At 36.3% G+C, this 15,653-nt stretch overlaps 1 protein-coding gene and 1 pseudogene across 8 annotated transcripts in view; one reads left to right on the top strand and one right to left on the bottom strand.

Moving 5' to 3' along the window:
* Positions 1-15,653, top strand: part of CHD8 (chromodomain helicase DNA binding protein 8) — a 65,212-nt gene that overhangs the window by 32,304 nt on the left and 17,255 nt on the right. For all 8 annotated transcript variants that reach the window (XM_024567452.4, XM_024567454.4, XM_053927479.2 and 5 more), the window contains 12 exons: positions 3,551-3,733; positions 3,829-3,897; positions 4,589-4,644; positions 5,330-5,447; positions 7,247-7,330; positions 9,829-9,966; positions 11,398-11,519; positions 11,659-11,902; positions 12,931-13,107; positions 14,055-14,198; positions 14,446-14,701; positions 15,291-15,501. In XM_024567452.4, the coding sequence (XP_024423220.2) occupies positions 3,551-3,733; positions 3,829-3,897; positions 4,589-4,644; positions 5,330-5,447; positions 7,247-7,330; positions 9,829-9,966; positions 11,398-11,519; positions 11,659-11,902; positions 12,931-13,107; positions 14,055-14,198; positions 14,446-14,701; positions 15,291-15,501 (1,802 nt within the window). The remainder of the gene's footprint in view (positions 1-3,550; positions 3,734-3,828; positions 3,898-4,588; positions 4,645-5,329; positions 5,448-7,246; positions 7,331-9,828; positions 9,967-11,397; positions 11,520-11,658; positions 11,903-12,930; positions 13,108-14,054; positions 14,199-14,445; positions 14,702-15,290; positions 15,502-15,653) is intronic.
* On the bottom strand, positions 10,408-10,524 carry LOC112312164 (small nucleolar RNA U3; annotated as a pseudogene).

Consider the following 15,653-nt stretch of genomic DNA (forward strand, 5'->3'; position numbering starts at 1 on the left):
ATCATACAGTATTTACCGCTAAGTCTCACTTGTTTCAGCATAATGTTTTTGAGATTCATTAATGTTGTTGAATGTGTATTTTTTTTCTTGAGAAATAGTTTATGAATATACCACAGTGTTTATGCATTCTCCTACTGATGGATATTTGGGTTGTTTCCAGTTTGGAGGTATTATGAATAAGGCTTCCATGAACAGTCTTAGTAAAAGTATTTTGTGGATATAGGTTTTCATATCCATAGCTAAATACCCAAGAATGGAATTGGTAGATTGTAAGGTAGTTAAATATTTGAACATATGACTTTATAAGAATCTGCCACCTTCCAAAGCTTATGTAGTTTTAAACTTCTGCCAGTAATGAGAGTTCCAGTTCCACATCCTCAACATTTGGTGTTGTCAATGTACCCCATTCCTTTTATATTTATTTTTTAAAAGATTTGATTGATTGATTTTTTGAGAGAGAAAGGAAGATAAGGAGAGAAACAACAGTTGATTGCCTCTTGTATGTTCCCAACCAGGGATGTGGCATGAGTTACAGGGATGCCCGTAACTCAGGCATGTGCCCTGACCTGGAATCGAGCCTCCAATGTATTGGTGTGCGGGGTGATGCCCAACCCACTGAGCCCACTTAGGGTTACTCCATTCTTTTTAAAAATATTTTATTTAATTAATTTTTAGAGGAGAAGGGAAGGAAAGAGGGAGAGAAGCATCAGTGTGTGGTAGCTTGTGTGCCCCCTACTGGGGACCTGACCCGCAACCCATGCATGTGCCCTATACTGGGAATCGAACTGGCGACCCTTTGGTTCTCAGGCTGGCACTCAATCCACTGAGCCACACCAGCCAGGGCATACTCCATTCTTTTTTTAATAGTTTGATAGTATTCCATTTTTTTACTGTATCATAGTTTGTTTAAACAATTCTCCGTTACTGGGCATTTAGATTTTCTCTGGTCTTCCATTACATGTTACAGAGATTTGTACACTTCTACATATTTATCTGTAGGATAATATTTTTGTAGTGGAATTGCTGGATCAAAGGGTGTTGTCAAATTTTCTTCTATAAAGGTCATGCTCATGTATATGCTCACCAACTGTGTATGAGTTCCTGTTCAAATATTTGATCAAAACTTTCTAATTATTGCCAGTCTGTTACATGCAAAACAATTGGTTGCAGTTTAGTTTGCAGTTGTAATTATTTTATTACGAGTGTAACTATTTTATTGTGAGTATCTTTTTACATTTAAAAGCCATTTGTGTTTTTTCTGTGATCTATCTATTCATGTTATTTGACCATACTTCTGTAATATTATTGATCTTTTTTTTAGTTCAAAAAAATTCTTTATTCTTGGGAAATGTATCAGTATTTTCTGCATCAATTTAATTATTTGCCTCAACCTTGTTTATAATGGATTATGCAGATATCTTTTTTTTTTTAAGGTGAAATTGATCAATTTATTAGAAACACATTTTCTACTCCAGGATTATAAAAAATGCTTCCACATTTTCCTTTAGAAATATGCCTCTGTCCCTGGCTGGGTTGCTCAGTTTGTTGAAGCATTGTCCTGTACACCAAAAGGTTGTAGGTTTGATTCCCAGTCGGGGGGCACATACCTAGGTTGCGGGTCCAATCCTGGGTCTGGGTGTGTACAGGAGACAACTGATTGATGTTTCTTTCTCTCAAAAAAATCAGTAAGCATATCCTCAGGTGAGGATTTAAAAAAGAAAAGAAAGAAAGAAAGGCTATACCTGTGTTCTGTGTCTCTGTTTTACTTTTAAATCTTTGATCCTTTTGTAGTTTTTTTCTTTCATCCTCTAGATGACTAGCCATTTGTTTTCAGTCCTGTTTATAGAATATCTACTTTTTTCTCACTGACTAGAGGTGCTATTTTTTACCATGTTTTAAATCCACATAAATATTTTTGTTTATATTTGGCACTGTTTCAATGACCGGCTTATCTCTCTTTGGAGAGGTAATAAGCTGTGTTAATTAGTAAGTACAGCTTTATATTGTTTTTAATATCTGCTAAGGCTCAGTATTTTTTTCTCATATTTTTCCTGGTTATCCTTAGATGTTTATTTCTCCATTTAAATTTCAGAGACAGCTTATCAAATTAAAAATTTTATTAATCTTGTTTTATCAAACTTATGTAATTAGGGAAAATTAAGTCTGCTTATTCCAGAACAGTATGTATGACTATTTATTCAAGTCTTCTCTGTATCCTCGGATAGTGTTTTAAAGTTTTCATCATATAGATTTTATATATATATTTTTTTTACTAAATTTAATCCTTTAGATAGTCTCTTTGTTTTCACAGACTCATTATATTTTCTGGTTGAGTCTGTGTAGGAATACTATTAATTTTTTTAAAATTTATTTTATGCTCTGCAACTTTGCTTGATTTTAGTAGTTCTGCTTATAACTCACTTGATTTTTTTGTGTTTTCCAGTGATAAAATAATGATAAAAGATACATAATTTTATTTCTCCATCCATCCTAATTTCTTATGATCTCCAAGTGTTACTTAAATTCAAAAGTTATATCAAGCACATAAATGAGTGCTGTAGATCCTAAAATATATCAATATGGAAAACATCTCTAAGAAATAACTAAAAAAGTAAGCAGAAGAATGATACATATGTCTGATTGTATTTACTAAAGCAAAAAAACTTTAAAACTAAAACAAACAAAATATTCTTCTTGCAACTTTGCACTTTAGGGTTGCTCCTGGTGTGAAGTAATCACGTACCCTGCTGGCCTACAGCCTTGTTTCATTTCCCATAGCTTCTTGCCAGTAGTACCCAGGTTTCTTTCAGATGGATTATGGTTCTTTGATAAAACAATTCAGCAAAATAATATACAGGTTGGGGCAGAAGTAGGTTTACAGTTTATATGGAAAATAATACCATAATTAATAAATAATAATACAAGAATAAGCTGTGTTTCACATACTCAAAAAACTATAAGCCTATTTTTGCCCCACCCTGTATATTCAGTACATAGAATAAATTATATGGTTTGACATGATGTAGTTGATAAGTAAGCTTTTTTTTTATTCCAACCTCCTTTTTTTCAAGATTTTATTTATTTACTTTTAGAGAGGGAAAGGGAGGGAGAAAGAGAGAGAGAGAGACATCAGTGTTGAAAGACACATTGATCGGTTGCCTTTTGCAGGCTCCCAACTGTGGACTTGCCCTGAGATCTAGCTAGGCATGTGCCCTGACGGGGAATCGAACCGTGACCTTTCAGTTCGCAGGCTTGTGCTCAATCCACTGAGCCACTCCAGTCAGGGCCATATATGACCTTCTTATCCTTGTTTGGTTTGATTTTTTTTCATAGGGACTTTTAAAGTAAAATCTAAGGATATGACAAGAGGCAAATAGTTTTTTTCTTAATGTTTTTATTTATTTATTTTTAGAAAGGAGAAGGGAGGAGAGAAACATTGATCAGTTGGCTCTCGCATGCCCCTAACTGGGGACCTGGAATAGGCAAATAGTTGTAAAGGTATTCCCTTTGAGAGAGTAAGCAGTTATTTTAACAATTTTTGCCTTTACAGAAGAGACGCTCAAACCGTCAAGTTAAGCGAAAAAAATATACAGAGGATTTGGATATAAAAATCACAGATGATGAGGAAGAAGAAGAAGTGGATGTAACTGGTCCAATAAAAACCGAGCCTATCCTTCCTGAACCAGTGCAGGAACCAGATGGCGAAACTTTGCCTTCCATGCAGTTCTTTGTGGTAAGCTGAGAACTTAAACAATTTGATAGGTTTGATCACAGTCTGCTCACAATCTGCTCACAATCTCTGTTGACTGACTACATCTATTACTACAGGAGAATCCCAGTGAAGAAGATGCAGCCATTGTGGACAAAGTGCTTTCTATGCGGATCGTGAAGAAGGAGGTGAGACCTTTATCTTCTTTTTCAAAAATTAAATTTATTAGGGTGACATTGATTAATGACATTGTGTAAGTTTCAGGTGTATAGTTCTATATCATTTGTATATTGCTATGTATGCTCACTACCCAAAGTCTAGTTGCCTTCTGTCACCATATATTTTATCCCCTTCACCCTTTTCAACCTCCCCCCACCCTCTTCTCTGGTAACTACCATACTGTGTCTATGACTTTGTTGCTTTCTATTTTATATCCCACATATGAGGGAAATTATGTGGGTTTTGCCCTTTTCCATCTGACTTATTTTGCTTTGCATGATATCCTCAAGATCTGTCCATGTTATTGCATATGGAAGCCTCTGTGTGTCAGCCCATAATGCTGCATTCACAGGCTTTATTTAATGAGCACCTTTGGATGTCAGGATAATTGCTACAATAGTTACGAGAGATGATGGAGGAAGGTTAACTCGAAAATAGGGACTGTCTTCATTTCCTCTTATTCTGCTTATCTGTTTAAAATGAGTAAAGACTCATTTTCTCCTATCAGGCCTTTACTATTGAAGTATCAGGTTAGTTTTTTAATCCCTCAGTCAATAATATATTCTGGGAGCATTGGTATGAAACTCTATGTGTGGTTAAAATGAAAGGTTCTTTCTTTGACAAATAAATTATTAGTAACTATAATTCTTTTCTTCTTAGCTTCCATCTGGACAATATACCGAAGCAGAAGAATTCTTTGTCAAGTACAAGAACTAGTATGTGATCCATGCAAAAAAAAAGCATTTTACCCCAGACTCCACAGGGTTGTAAAAAATTCTCCTGTGTAGTCTATCCTGGGTGGAAATGTGTCCTTTTTTTATAGTTTAAACCCAAATTATTGTTTTCAGTGAGGAAAATGTCTATTCAGAGAGAGGTTCAGGAATTGACATGGCCATTACTGTTTCCTGCAGGAAAGTGGGATGAAGGTGGTTTCTGATAAAACCCTTGTGATCCTCTATACCTTAGCCTAACATTAAGACCTTGATACTCAAAGTGTTATCAATGGGCCAGCAGAGTTAGCATCATTTGGGTGCTAATGTGAACTTTTTTTTAAAAAGACATTATTATTTTTTAGAGGGGAAGGGTGGGAGGTAGAGGGAGGGAAACATGAATGTGCGAGAGAAACATTGGTCCGGTTGCCTCTTGCACACCTCCAACTGGGGACCTTGCCAGTGACCCAGGCCTGTACTCTGACCCAGAATCAAACTGGCAGCCTTAAGCCCACCCCAAACCAGGCAGTTTGTGTGCAAATTCAAGTTTAAGAATCACTAATTGAAGAGATTATGTCCCCATTTAAGCATGTAGTCATTATGTCTGCTTCTGGCTAATCCCTGTACCTTAAACACACAACCCCCTAGTACCTTTTCCTATACCATGATTGACTGTTTTCGTCCCCTTCAGCTCCTATCTGCACTGTGAATGGGCTACCATCTCCCAACTAGAGAAAGATAAGAGGATCCATCAAAAACTAAAGCGCTTCAAAACCAAAATGGCTCAGATGAGACACTTCTTCCATGAGGTAATTAGGAATAGCTCTTGCCTGTCTTATTTCATAGAAACATAAATTACTGGGGTTGAAGTAATCAGCCTTGTCTGATTCTTCAACAGTTGTTTTGTATACGTGGGCATATACATTGGACTTTTCTTAATTGCCCCATGCTTAGTTTTGCCAGGTCTAAATACAGTCTTTTAAAAATAAATTATAGTGTATTTTGATACTGACTTGCTCAGTGTTCATGAAGTGTTTTCACAATGGATGACAACCCAGCCTCTGGTCCACCTGAGGCATTCGTCTTGTAATGTCACCTTTTAGCAGTTGTGATGGTATCTGTAGCCAAAAGCAACCATATCATTAAGAGACAGCATTTATTTTCTCAAATTTCTAACCCAGCATAACTAGAAATGGTGTTAAAGGAACTTTAATTTCTTATATCTAGTGTTACTACTAAATACTAGTGCATGCATAAGGGCCTCTTGAGTCATATTTAGCTCTCCATTTTGCTTTGAAAGCTTTTACCTTCATGTACTTTATAGAGTACTAAGTGCCTAGAGGAGAAGGATTATTTTTCGAAGCTTCTTAGAGATAAAGGTGAAAAGGTCTAGTAAAAAAGATTGAGAGATATATTAATGTGTAACTTCTGTAAATTAACAGTTCTGGCTGAAAACACCTGATAAAGTTACCTTTATACAACCAGGTTTGCCTGTAAGTGAATTATTTTCCACATTTCCTGGAGAAGGCAAGTAGGACCATGTAGGCTTTATAATTTCATTCCTTTGAAAATAGTGACAGTTGGGTAGCATTTTTTCATCCGTGTTCTTCTAAGGCCTAATTTGTGAAATGTACCATGAAACTAATTGTATTCCTGCTGTTGTTAGATGTACAAGTTGTGACCATTGAACTAATCTCTACTAACTCATATGTCATTTATTTTTTTTAAATGACTGGGGAGAACCACTACCTTTTAAGTTAATTAATTTATTTTTTAATCCTCACCTGAGGATATGTTTGTTGATTTTAGGGGGGTGGGGAGGGGAGAGAGAGACAGAGAGAGAAACGGAAACATTGATCAGTTGCCTCCCATACATGCCCCCACAGGGGATTGAATCCTCCACCTAGGTATATAGCCTGACTAGGAATCTGTTCCACAACCTTTTGGTGTATGTGATGATGTTCTTCTAAGCAACTGAGCCAGCTGACCAGGAACTCATACGTCATTTAAATCTGCCTTTATAAATAGACATTTAACCAAATTAAGTATTCATTTATTCATTATGTATTGTGTGCTAGTCACTATGGTTGACAAACTGGATAAGGTCTGTGTTTGCATGCACCTCACTGTCTTTGGAGGGTGATTAAAAAATAATGCAAATTGTGATAAATGCCAGGAAATGAAGGAGGTGATGGAATGGGGATAGTGTGTATTTACAACTCTTAGGAAAGTTTGAGTGTGAAACAGAACAAAAAATAGTTGCAGGGAGCAGGGTATAGAATCAAGAGAGCTCTTTTTAAAATGTAAAATAGAGCATATTTGTATGTTTGTGGGAATGATACAGTAGAAAGAGATTCTAGAGTAGAAAGAATAGAAAAGGTGAGAAAAGATGGAATCCAGAGCATATATGGAGATAATGCTCTGTGTTAGGGAGAAGAGACACTTTTCTCTGGTAACAGGCAAGATGTATGCAGATACAGATAGGTTTGTAGGATTTGATACTATGAAAATGTGGAACTTTCTTCCGATGGTTTCTGATTTCTTGATAAATAAGGGTCATCAAACATGACCCTTTTGATCTTATTGTTGGGTTTCATAACTCCTCTAGGATGAAGAGCCCTTCAACCCAGACTACGTAGAGGTGGACAGGATATTGGATGAGTCTCACAGTATTGACAAGGACAATGGGGAGGTGAGTTGGGTCGTGGAGAAACATGAAAGGCCTTTATAGATTTCTGCTGGTCTGCTTGCCCTTCCTTTATTTTTCAGATATGGCTGAAAAATCCCTAGGATGGAAAAGGTATATTTAAATTTTTCTGAGGTTATTCTTAGAGTGATATTGAGAAGGTAAAGGAGTAGGGACGGAGTCTAAATGGAAAGATTCTCATAAAATTAAACATATGGGAGCTATATGTTTATGAGCATTGGGAGTTATGTTTGCAAGTACTCATTCACCTTGGTCTCATTTTGTCTCAGATTTTATATGGGAAACCTTGATACTCACTTGGAGGTGAGAAGGAGGGTGGGGGAATACTTCACAAATATCTAAATTTATGAATATAAAAATACTTGTACCGATACATCCTTTCTCTGTGTTATTTCCTGAATTTAACATCAATTAAAAGCATTTTCATTTATTATCAAAACAGATCTACTGCATTTAAATCTGTTCTTTTAAAACAGATAGTGAGGTCTCAGTGCCATAGATTTCAGATTCACTAGGTCTAGGGTGGGGTGCAGAGATCTGTATTTTTAAGTTGGTTTGCCAGTGGGTTCTTACATATAGCTTGATTTGGGAATCACTGCATTAAGGCCTTCTTAGATTGGGGAGCAGATTTTAAATATTCTAAAACACTTGTTAATACAGTTTCTTAAATCACTTTTTTTACTTTCCAAGTAGCAGCCATATAGATCTAAGCCACCAGTGAATTCAGCATTCTCTCCTTTAGTAAATTTACTTCAAATTCACTTAGGCTGTGAATTAAAGAAATGGTTAGACTAATCATTTTTATAACTCTTTGTATTCTTTTCACTTTATGCAGTTGTTGGTTTAGCTTTGCAGGGTCATACTTCATAAAATTTTTAGTCAATTCTGACATTTACTACTTAAACAGTGACGAGTAGAAAACAACAGAATCTTACTAAGGTGTCAGTGCTGAGTGGTGAACTGGACTCACTCAAGAGCTAAGTGACTTGCCCACATACACCATCCTGATAGGACCTAAGAGTCAAAGCCTTCCCTCTGTAAAATCCAAAGTTTATTTAAAAGCCTGCAGGGTCACTCAGATAGAACCTTAGATGTCCAAAGCCTATTACAATTCCACATGTTTTCAAATACTAACGAGCATGCCTCAGATACCATATATTCTGCTTTTTGGGTTATGGGTGGGAGTTATTGTTTATTTTTTATTTGTGAGAGGTCAGTGGGCAATGGACCAGTTATCAGTCAGAACAGATTAGTTAGTGTTATCATTATTTTAAGGATTTCACCCTTCCCGTCCTTGTTCTCTGTCACTATGGGCTTTTGATTAGGTCCCTGGGTAAAAGTATTGCAATGGGCATGACATGAAAATGTTTCAGTATGCAGATACTGAAATTTATGCTCCCAACATTGAATAATGACATCATGTTTATACATTTTCTCCCTCTCCAAATTTAATTTATCATCCTTTTTACATTATCTGTTAGTGGAAATAATTATTATAATAAATATTAAAGTCCATGGGAAAGTAAGTTATGATGTTGGAAATGTGTAACCTGGACAAATGGTTTTACATAGAAAATGACATGTGTCGCTACAATAAAGAAAAATGTACAGGTGCAGTTAGATTAATCCTAGGGATCCTTGATCTGTGATTGTGAAAACTTCTTGCTGGCTGTTCTGTAAATTTATAATTATAGGCTTCTGTTGATTACACTAGGCCCAATCTAATCCCTCTTTATTCATATCAGCCAAAAATGGAAATGCAGTTTATAAAGTGATCACTATGAGTAGTAAGAATAGGAGCCATTTACCATTGGTCGCTGCCCCCTCCTTTGCAGTGGCTTGCCTACATAGCACATAATACTGTATTTGGAGCTTCAGCATTTCTGCTTTCTCTTCACTGTTATTATCTCTCTCCAGTTAAACCTCTCACAGTTATCTCCTGGCTTTCTGAGGCTCTCAAGGAAATCTACCATTCCTATGACTGCTCTTTGAAGTAGCATCTGCACTGAGAGCTCAAAAGAGCTCAGAAGCCCAATGATTTCACCCTTCTCTGATCCTATGAGTTTAACTTGTTCCCTGCTTCTGAAAGTAGTGTGGTTTCTACTCTATCAAATTTAGTGCTAGAGGAATAGTATGGAACAGAGTAATATCTTTTAATTTCAAACTCATTCAACACAATATAGGAAAATTTTTTTTTTTTCTCATCTGCTTGGTTGATGAGCATGTTTCAGTGCTTAGTGTTCTAGAAACTATTGGGCAGAAATTTTACTTTTAGAACAAATTCTAATAAATTGCCTGGAAGAATGATAAAAGCCATACTGCATCAGCAGGTAAGCCTATGGTTGGTGTTTTCAGCCTGACTTTTTCTGCACCTTTTTAGGTATTGACATTTTGTGATCTGATTATATGGTCAAATTCTTATCCTTTACAACAGGAGATAACACAAAATCAGTATATAAAGGCTTTGACTTCTTCTCTCCTAGCCTGTAATTTACTACCTGGTGAAATGGTGCTCTCTGCCCTATGAGGATAGTACATGGGAACTGAAAGAGGATGTTGATGAGGGCAAGATTCGAGAATTTAAACGGATCCAGTCGAGGCACCCAGAACTCAAAAGAGTGGTAAGTATATTTGCATTTAGAGTTTAAAGTCCATGTAGGCAGTGACTTAATTTTTCCCCTATAGAAGTTTATGTTGTTTTAGCTTTTTATTACAGAATTTTCAAACATACACAAGAGTTAAAAAAATAGTATACTGTACCCATCACCCAACTTCAGAAATAACAAATAGCCAATCTTTTTTTTTTAATTGTATTTTTTTCCATTACCATTTATCCCCACTATACCCTCTGCAACCTCCACCCACCACAGTCACCACATTCTTGTCTGTGTCCTTAGCCAATCTTGTTTCATGTATTTCTCTACCCACTTACTTCCGTTTCCCAAATTATTTTAAAACAAATCCCAACTTTCTTTTATTTTATCTGTAAATATTTCAGTATTTATACCTAAAGATTATTAATACCATTATTATACCTGAAAAAATTTAAGCATTCCTAAATATCATCAAAAAACCAATTTGCTGTATATAGTTCCCTGATTCTCTTCTAATTTTTCTTAAATTGTTTGAGTTGGATTCTAGTAATGAACTATAGAAATGGTCCCTGAAAGTATAGTCTTTGAGTTGGATTCTAGATAAGGCCCATATATTGTTAGTTAATATGTCTCAAATTTCTCTTCATTATCGTTTCCTCTGGTTTCCTTTCTCTCCTTTACCATTTTTCTCTGGAAGAAACCAGGTCATTTGTTTTCTAGGGTTTTTCATAGTCTGAAGTTTGCCAATTTGCATTCCTTTTGGAACCTCTTAACACGTTCTCTGTCCCTTATATTTCCTATGACAGTTATATGTAGGGCAGCGCTGTTCATTAGAACATTGTAGAGCTCTGCAGTCCATTGTAGTAGCCACTAGCTACATTTCAAATGCTCAACAGTTACATGTGACTAGTAGTCAAACATTTATCATTGTAGACCGTTCCATTAGATATCACTATTCTAGAGGCTTGATCAGATGGGAGAGGGAAGCACTAAATCTGCTTCATAGGTGGTTCTTCTAAATTGTCTTTTTGTGATATTATCAGCCATTTATCATCATTGCCTAGATCTATGTAAAGGCTTTTAATGGTGATATTTTAATTCTATCATCCTTCATTTATTAGCCAAAATCTTCTATAAAAAGAAAGATGTTTCAGCTACTCTTTGGTTATCCTAAGGTACAGATTGTATAGGAAAGGAGGAAAAATACTTTATTCTTTTCTTTTTTTCCTTGTTTTCAAAATAATGAAGTACTTTTCCTAGCATCTTCCAAAAGTGACCAGTGGGCTTGTCCTCTTTTTTTAAAAGTACATTATGAACTCATGAATTTGAATATATTTAACATGTTTTAATCCAAGAAATAATGATTTTGAATTGACTTCAACTATTAGAACCATCTAGTAAGTTTGCCTAATTTTGTTAACGTCTCCACCCCATTTATTCAAATTTCCTATTTTTAAGAATCGTCCTCAGGCAAGTGCCTGGAAGAAGTTGGAGCTGTCACATGAGTATAAAAACAGAAACCAGTTACGGGAATATCAGTTGGAAGGGGTCAATTGGCTGCTCTTTAATTGGTATAACAGGTAAAGAAAAGAGTGGGCCTATAGATGGAGGCTGAGTCTGGGGTTATTTTTAGTTTCTCTTTAAATAAGTTTTTTTTTTATCATACTTTTAAAAAGATAGCTTTTGACATACTTTTCATTTTCCATGTTGAATTTGCAGGCAGAATTGCATCCTGGCTGATGAGATGGGATTGGGCAAAACTATTCAATCCATTGCCTTCTTGCAGGAGGTATATAATGTAGGTATCCATGGTCCCTTCCTCGTCATTGCCCCACTGTCCACAATTACTAACTGGGAGCGGGAATTCAATACATGGACAGAGATGAACACTATTGTGTACCATGGCAGTCTGGCCAGCCGGCAGATGATTCAACAATATGAAATGTACTGCAAAGATTCACGGGTGAGTTGTATTTCATAGAAATGTTACAGTTTAGAGAGAGTGGGCCAAAATACCTGGTATTTTAGAGGCTTTCATATAAAAAAAGACTTGTGGTAGCTTTCTGATGTAAGGCATTTTTGTCTAGATTCTGCAGGGCATTTTTTTGACTTCGCTATTTTGATCCAGTAGACATTTTGAATCGGTGGAAGTTTTGACTTTATGAGTACATACATTTTAAATAGAATTTTACCAGAATTGATACAATTTCATCAAAAAGTATTTTTCAGAATGAAATTTATTTAGCCACTTTAATTCCTTGATCTATACAGTGATGAACTTAAGCCATTTCCTTTCTTTTATTTTTGAAAGTCTTAAAATTTTTTATCAAGATCAGTTCCTTTTTTATGTAAATCTGAAAATAAAAATTTTTAGTTATCCATCCTTTTTAACATTGGATTTTACAAATTGTTTTTCTACCATTAGTTTTCTGTGATTTTTGGTTCTGCTGATCTGAATTTATTCAAGTTATATTTTGCAGCTCTTAATTTTGTTGAGATGATTAAATTCTTCTGTCCACTTTCAGACTGTAATCAGTGCTATCACATACTGTGTCAGTGATTTTTCACTTTGAGTTTTGCCTTGATGTTTTACCGATGCCTAGCATTTGTGGATTTCACAGTTAAACAACAAAAGATCTAGGCTGAGGTACAAGAGCTGGGCGTGGCAGAGTTGAAAATGTCCAACTTCATTCGTTGAGGTCTGTCATTTTTCCAAGAAGCTGAATATGTTGAGGAGTCAATATATCTTACATTGAGTGATTTGGCACTGTTTATCAGGAAGATAAACAGCAGCGGAAAAGGGTGGTGGTGCAATTTGTATTTCCTAGTAATCCTTCCTGAATATAGAAAACGGAATGTGTAATTCAGAAGAGCTTTTCTTTTTCTTTTTTCTTTTTCTTTTTTAATTAGTTCAAGTTTAATAGAAACAGAAGAGCTTCTTATTTAGGTACAATTTTAGGCCTTTTCTGACTTTACTACCTTCATGCCTAGGGGCGCCTCATCCCAGGTGCATACAAGTTTGATGCCCTGATCACCACTTTTGAGATGATATTGTCAGACTGTCCCGAACTTCGTGAGATTGAATGGCGCTGTGTTATCATTGATGAGGCCCATCGACTAAAGAACCGTAATTGCAAGCTGCTTGATAGTCTCAAGCACATGGACCTGGTGAGTTCCTCACACTGGCTTGTGGGTAGAAATACCTGGGATGAAAATAAGCCTAATTTTCTGTGAAATTACTATATCCCTAATTCAGCAGAGAATAGAAAGAAATGAGAAATTGGTATGGGTGGTGGGTATGGTTTATGGGAATGGTAACCTGAAAGTCATGAAAATTTTAGAATTGGAAGGCAACTGTAGGTTTGTGGTTCTCAAGCAGGTGGAAAGGTGGGATGCTGTTTTAGTTACTAAAACAACAACTATGTTTTTCAAGATACTCTAGCTCAGCAACCTGGGCTGGACTCAACTAGGTCATCATTTTGGTGGTCTTGTCTGGAGTCAGTAATGCAGCTGCAGCTAGCAATTGGTGCTGCTTGCTGGCTGGAGTGCCTGGGTCATTTTTCACAAGGCCTATTATCTTCCAGTTGGCCAGGCTTTACTGCTTTAAATGGTAGCATCAGGGCAGTGTTCCAAAAAGGCAGAAGCAAAGGCAGAAGCTGCAGTGCCTTTGAGGTGTAGGCTCTGAAACTTACACAGTATCACTCTGCTACACAGAGCAAGTCACAAGGCAAGCCCAGATTCGAGGGGTGAACCTTGATAGGAGGAACTACAAGAATTAATGGCCGTATTTAATCCAGCACAGGTACCTTCCCTAGAGGGGGATATTAGTATATCTGTGGGGAGTTGAGTGTGGACAGGCATATGTAGTTGAAAAAAGACATAGTCTCATATTCTGAATATTTATTTGTTTATAATTATAATACTCAAGTTAATTCAATATGTTAATAACATCAAAGGTTTTCTTGAATGTTTTGTGTTTATTGAAAGAGCAAGCAAGCTAAAGAAAAGTTAAGACAATAATCTGGTCCATTCCCATAATTTTACGGATAGAGAAAACCCGAAAAGTCCTTTGTGATTTTTGAGTCTTCTCAGTCTTCTGTTTTCTCTATTTCTAGGAACACAAAGTGCTACTCACGGGAACACCACTGCAAAATACTGTGGAGGAGCTGTTCAGTTTGCTTCATTTCTTAGAACCATCACAGTTTCCCTCAGAATCAGAGTTCCTCAAGGACTTTGGGGATCTCAAGACAGAGGAACAGGTAGGAAAACCTATATCTGATGAGGTGCTAACCCCAGACAAAAAAGGTAAAGTTTGTATAAGACAGGTATCTATTGCCATAGGCATCAAGGGCTTTTCTGATCTTCTATAACCTGTGCCTACATCATTTGTGGCATTGTCCAAAATCTGTATTTTTCAGACAGTGGAAAACCCGTATTTCTCAGTGTTTCCACATAATGTTAGAATATTTGTCCTCATGTTATTGATTTCTTTTCTTTCTGTTTTAGGTTCAGAAGCTACAGGCCATTCTCAAGCCAATGATGCTAAGAAGGCTGAAAGAGGATGTTGAAAAAAACCTGGCACCCAAACAGGAAACTATTATTGAAGTAGAACTGACCAACATCCAGAAGAAATACTACCGGGCTATTTTGGAGAAGAATTTCTCCTTTCTTTCCAAAGGGGCAGGTCATACTAACATGCCTAATCTACTCAACACAATGATGGAGTTGCGTAAATGCTGCAACCACCCATATCTCATTAATGGTGAGGAAATTTCTGGAAAATGCCTGCCATTTCTATATTAGCTTTTTACTTTGTAAATTTATTTCCCAGGAACAATGGATGCATTGTTGGATTCAGCCTAATTTGGGAATGGAGGGGAATTCTCCTTTTGAAACAACTCTTATGTGAAATATTTTTCTCTAGTTCTTTCTACCCTCTTGATCCTGCATAATCTCCAAAATTAAATAGGATTTGCTGTTCAGAATTTCATGAATAACCACTCAAGTCATTTTGTTCTCTGGATAAATGTCCTTACTGGTACTCCCATTTTGTTGTTTTTGTTTTGGATGCCAGTGGGGTAGGGGGTAGTAATAGTGGTTTGCATGTCTTCGTCCACCTATTCATGTATTTTTTTTACCCTATTAATAATTTTAATCCTTACTTATTTGAAATATTTTATGTAACACAATTGATGATTTAGGATTTTTTGGGTGCTGAATTCTCTGTGTGTGGTATGGTTGATATCAAGTGAGATTTCTCTTTGCTTTGCTTCCTTATCCTAGTTAAATAACGTATAGCCTTAGTATGTTTTTCTGGATCTCACCATCAAGTTTGATTTTCCTTTTGACAGGTGCAGAAGAAAAAATCCTAACAGAATTTCGAGAAGCTTGCCATATTATACCTCATGACTTCCACTTGCAGGCCATGGTTCGTTCAGCTGGCAAATTGGTTCTTATTGACAAGTTACTTCCAAAACTTAAAGCTGGTGGCCATAAGGTTCTGATCTTCTCCCAGATGGTACGCTGCCTAGATATCCTAGAGGATTATCTAATCCAGAGGAGGTAAGCAAAGAGTCATCTCTTGCTTTGTGTTTACTGTATCCACACAAGGCTGCAAAAAAGTAGGAACATTTAATTTTGATCAGTACTGGGATAAGAGAAGTATTTAAGACTCTCATTGTCAGCTTTCTGTTAATGTTTTGGTCAGATAAAGA

The sequence above is a fragment of the Desmodus rotundus genome, chromosome 7, assembly GCF_022682495.2.
Source record: "Desmodus rotundus isolate HL8 chromosome 7, HLdesRot8A.1, whole genome shotgun sequence".
NCBI classification, from domain to species: domain Eukaryota; kingdom Metazoa; phylum Chordata; class Mammalia; order Chiroptera; family Phyllostomidae; genus Desmodus; species Desmodus rotundus.